Source organism: Lolium perenne, chromosome 5 (genome assembly GCF_019359855.2).
Source record: "Lolium perenne isolate Kyuss_39 chromosome 5, Kyuss_2.0, whole genome shotgun sequence".
Lineage (NCBI taxonomy): Eukaryota > Viridiplantae > Streptophyta > Magnoliopsida > Poales > Poaceae > Lolium > Lolium perenne.
The window spans coordinates 110,094,642-110,099,740 of record NC_067248.2 but is presented as its reverse complement, the minus strand read 5'-3'; the positions used below and the strand labels follow the sequence as shown (position 1 = coordinate 110,099,740).

Genomic DNA, 5,099 nt, shown 5'->3' with positions numbered 1-5,099 from the left:
ACGACAGTTAGGCTTAGAGTAATGAGATAAAAATGAATTTCATTGTTCCCCAACCAAGGCAACCAATGAATGGCGCTACCAATAAGTATAGTGGCATCATGTAGAGCTTCACAAGCCGCAGAGGATGGCCCAACCATTGTTGGGACATCATGACATTCACCGCTTGAGAAAACACTTGCGGTGACAAAACCCTTATTGTCTTCCCTATATGTGCCCACCAAGACAACTTTAACAAGGCTCCAGAAGCATTGTCCATGCTCGTGGTTTGCCGCATCATCGCCACACAAAACTTCCCAGTAGCGGTGCACAATCTTTGCATCGAAGAACTGTTGTGGCACCCTGATTTTGCAGAAGCTCTGAATGATGGGGTCCCAAATTATGAAGCATTGCTTATCCAAGTGCTCAAAGAGCTAGAGCCCATGACGGCAGTCTTTGAGATCCCAGCCGTCGAAACGGTCATCATGGTCGTTCTGCAAGAAGCAGATCTGGTTCAAAACCATCATGTCCGCGGTGGGTCTAAATGCGACTTTCAAGAAGCCATGCCTGAAGCCGCAGGCAAGGCCGAGGACTGGAGGCTTACAGTGGTGGATGCGGAAGCGCTGACGAAACTTATCGTCAGTCATGATGCTTCGCTGGCTCTTGCATACGGAGGCTGCGGGCTGGGGACTGGGTGGCTGCGGGGGCACACGAAAAAGAATCTCGAGGAGGAGGTCCCCGCCTTCGACCGGATTCGCCTGCGACGATGGTGGCAATGAGGATCAGCGACGGCTGCTGGTAGTGCCCTCGTCTTCAAGCGGATTTACGCTCGACAACGACAGTGACGGCGACGAGGGTGGCTGGCGGCGGCTGCTGTGGCTAGTCATGCAGCCCAAATCGTGGAGTGGAACCGTCAGAGTGTGGAACCTCAAGGGAGAGGGATTATGAATAGAGGGTTAATTGATGGATCCTCAAGCGAGAGGGAAAGAAGACGAAGCTTGCTAGCGCTAGCCGTGTCGGGTTGCCGCTCCTAACATTAATTGATTGGGCTACTAAAACATTCCAGCAACGTTTGCCATTGTGTGTAGCCGACGAAGCCGATAATACAAATGTCGCTACTAAGAGTGAAAACTAGTCGACGATTCACTCTAACTGTTCGTTAATGTTGTCCGTATAACCATTGATGGTCGTGGAAAAAATATGTGTCACTAGTTTTTGGTACAAACCAGCGACGGAAAACTTTCACTTATTTGTCACCGCTGTTCACCAGACCTGTGACGCCCCGAAAAAGTCCACTGTCACCGAGATTTTGAGCCCCCTAGGTCGGACCCCAAAGCAACAACCAACAATGTAGAATTATTTTTCTTGTCCAGTGGTAGGTGTCGCGGAGACGAGAAAACGGCGAACCGGTGACAGATTTTTTCGCGCCCTTCGGTGGTACGGGCTACCAGCGGCGGACCTTCGGTTTTGCGTGACGGGTGCTGTTGCGGCTATAAGCCTTTTCCCAATAGTGGTGGCCCGTAAAACAGCATATTCAAGAATATGCTGTTTTGCGGGCCACGTTCGGCTCGTCTAGGTTGCGTGCCGTTCTTTCAGTCCGAAAACAAGAACCGTAAACACAAGGTTTATGCAAATGTATGATAAATCAGCCAATAATTCTCGAATGTAGCAGCATAGAACATGCAAACTGATTGTTTAAAGTACTCAATCATACATATAACATGACACCAGAAAAGGATCAAGCATCACATGATCAAGGAAGCGCATGGTCAAGCATCACCGTCGGTTACCAGCTCATCCGCCACCACCATTCGCCATAGCATCATCACCTCGGGCACCACTCATGGAAGCCATGGCAGCGCGTGCAACTTCACTCCTTCGCGTCAAGACCTCCATATTTGTGTGATTCCAACACTCAAGACGGAACTCATTCATCTCGGCCAGATTCATCATCATAGTCGCATTGTCCGCCGTAATGAAGGCTCTACCATGGCCCGGTTCTCCTCAGAGCGTGCTCTCCTCTTCTCGATGTCAGACTTGTGCTTTGCATGTTCCTGGAGCATGTTCAATTTTGCTTCCTTCTCTTTGATATTCTTATCCATCATTTTCTTCTTTGCCTCCAAAGTCTTCATCACCAACAATCTTTGGACTTCACCATAACATCAATCTTGAGAGACAATGTTGCGGCCTTTTCTTGCTTTTTTGATCTTGTCCTTTGTCATCTTTGCTCCATCTGGCCTCTTCTTGTTCCTCTTGGTCTCAAGCAAATCATCCTCTTCCGCATCCTCTAACTCGACGACCTTATGTCTCGGTGGTGGTGCTTCTTGCTCCCCCATATTCCATTTTTCATTGTGCTCAAGAATGGTATAGCAATGCTTTCATGTAAATGGCTTGCCCTTCAACCCGGGCATGTTCTTGTACTAATTTCTTCCCAATCACCCGCGTTGGTGCCACTCGGTGGCGCATTCCAGACAGCCTCAATGCAACCGACGCACCGTGTGCACGCTGTCTTGATGGTATCTCATCGGCCTTGGACTGAACAGTAGGAGCGAGTTGGAGTAGAAGAGAGAGGTGGCATCAACTTGAAGAACTTGTCCTCATTTTGTTGCCAATACCTCTTGCCGGTTTGATAGGTGCCGGTCACGGCATCCATCGAAATTGCCTCCCAACCCTTGATCAACATCACAACTTCAAATTCAGTGTAGTTCCCGGTCCGAATTGCCCTGCCCTTCGCCTTGTCCACCGCCCCTTCGAACGCTCCCTCTTCTATCTCTTGCAACTCTCCTTCCTCATCGTCGTCGGCTTCTTCATCTTCCCCAAACTCATCACTCGAGGCCTCCTCCATGTGTTCTTTGTAGTCTCCATAATCTGCGAGCAACGGGGAATCGATGTCGACGAACGCATAGTTGAGCATGTCAATGTACGAGTCCGGCACAACATCAACGGCGGGACTTTTATCGAGCACCTTGTGCGCGGCGCCGATGCGGAGGGCGCTGCGACCATCGCTGTCGTCAAAGCTGTCAAGGAAGCCATCTTGGCGGCGGCTGGCTTCTTTGTGGCGGGCCTCCTCAGCGCCAGTTTCTTCTGCGGCTTTTTGTCCGGCTTCTCCGTCCGCTTGGTCATAGCGGGAGCGGCATCAGCTGCAGGAGCGGCGCTAGATCCGGAAGCGGTGGGCGGGGTCGATCCTCGCCGCACGGCCTTGTCAGCGAGCGGCGGCGGCGGAGGCCGGATAGAGTGGGGGCGGCGGGTGGTGGGCGGAAGCGGGAAAAGAGAGGATTTGAATGTTTCTTCGCGCCAACGCGGGAGAGGGAATGGGGTTCGCGCTCACGCTGCCTCGCGAAACTGCGTACTTGGGGTTTCCGCGGGGCGGAACTGGATGCGGTGTTTGAACTAGCCCTTTTTTTGCTTCCTAGCCCACAAAACAGCACTTGCGCTTTTACTCGCGGCCTCCCGATGGCCTCGGTCTCCTGGATAAAAAGAAAATTCCTTTGATATGCCTCACATATTAGCCGGCCTTTGAATCCTTATCCGCTCTCTTGAGCTCTCTTGGCTCCGGAGGATAAACGTAGTGAGCATGTGAGCCGCGAACCCTTCGCGTTCCAATGCAGCCGCCCGTGACGCCGGCGAGCACCATCTCCACCGGAACAGCCCCGCTTCCACGATCACCCACCATCTCCTCGTCACCATCCGCCGCAACGAGGAGGCAGCTGTTCGTGTCCGCTGGCGGCCTGCTCCTGATCGTGGCCACAGGCAGTAACAATGCCAGCAGCAAAGGAGCAGCGGCCGCGGCCGGCTACGACCCGGTAACGGAGGCGGAACGCGCCGCGAGCGCCGCTGTCTCCCTGCGCGTCGGCGAGGCCGTCCGGCTGCTCGACCTCGGGCGCGATCTGCAGGCGCGCGGCGAGTTCCCGGAGGCGCTGGCGTCCTTCACGGCGGTGGTGAGCGGGTACAAGGACCTGGCGCTGTCGGAGTACGCGCGGGTGGGGCGTGCGCTGGTGCTGTACGAGATCGGCGACCGGGACGAGTCCATCACGGAGATGGAGGACGTGTCGGTGGCGCTCAAGGGGTACCCGGAGATCCACGCCGCGCTGGCGGCCGCGCTCTACGCCGACAAGCACGCGCCGCTGCTCGCCGAGAACCAGTTCACCATCGCCACGCTGCTGGACCCGCACTACACCGACCTCGCCTACGTCAGGGACACCAAGCACTGGCCGCCCAGCCTCGTCGCCTCCCTCAAGAACTTCTTCACGCTCTCCTAATTAGTAGAATCCTAGCTGCTGCTACAAGATCGAGGTTAACGCATGCAGCATCCATCCATCATAGTAGTAATTTCTTGCTGATCATTTTCAATTTCTCTGGCACATGCATATACGGAGAACAAAATGGTTCCCTCCAAGAGAAAACATACACAAAGATTTATCCTCTTTGCAATTGTGTAAGTATGTCTGACGACATGTGTAATATATACAGAATGGTGCAACACTTGTTGTTCAGTCGTCACTAGTCAAGTAATCAGCCCCCTGCTAGGTACACCTCTCTACAAGTTCTTGAGATCTTTCCGTTAGATTTAGCATGCTGGGGGAAAAAATCATCTTACAGTCTGCTCCAAGTCTCAACTACTTAATTTCTGCATGACTGAGTGATCTGGAGTCTGGACACGCAACACGCTAACACTGTAACACATGGTTCCGTAATGCAGGTAAACTCCACTTCACGTTTCTCCTGAGACTGAAGCTTGACAGAACCTTCATAGCTTCTAAACCAGACAACATCTCGTGCAGTAATGTTTTCATTTCAAAATTCACTATTTATCCCTGAGGATCAGGCTTGTCATACTTAGGGAGAAGTGAAATGTTCACTTAAATTTTTGACCAGATCATAACATGATTGTGTCACCCTAGGATCGTAACGGGCGAAGCCCTAGCCCCCCGTCCTTCTTCGCTGCTGTTCTCTCCTGTGGAACATTGGCGACCCTAGCCGCCACAGGTCGCGCGACGTCGGTTCTTTTTTCGAAATGGGAGCACACAATTTTTATTTATTAGATTATTTTTAATAGAGGAATAAAAAGATCAATTCGAAGCCATCTTCCTAGCCACAACTCGCTAAACCTATAAGAAATGATG

General features: G+C 52.2%; 1 protein-coding gene across 1 annotated transcript; it reads left to right on the top strand.

Annotated features, from left to right (window-relative positions):
- The first annotated feature begins 3,498 nt into the window (after nucleotides 1–3,498).
- LOC127299619 (uncharacterized) lies at nucleotides 3,499–4,407 on the top strand. The gene has a single exon (XM_051329610.2). It carries the CDS (start codon nucleotides 3,579–3,581, stop codon nucleotides 4,233–4,235), a length of 657 nt encoding a protein of 218 aa, XP_051185570.1. The 5' UTR covers nucleotides 3,499–3,578; the 3' UTR covers nucleotides 4,236–4,407.
- Nucleotides 4,408–5,099: the final 692 nt, after the last annotated feature.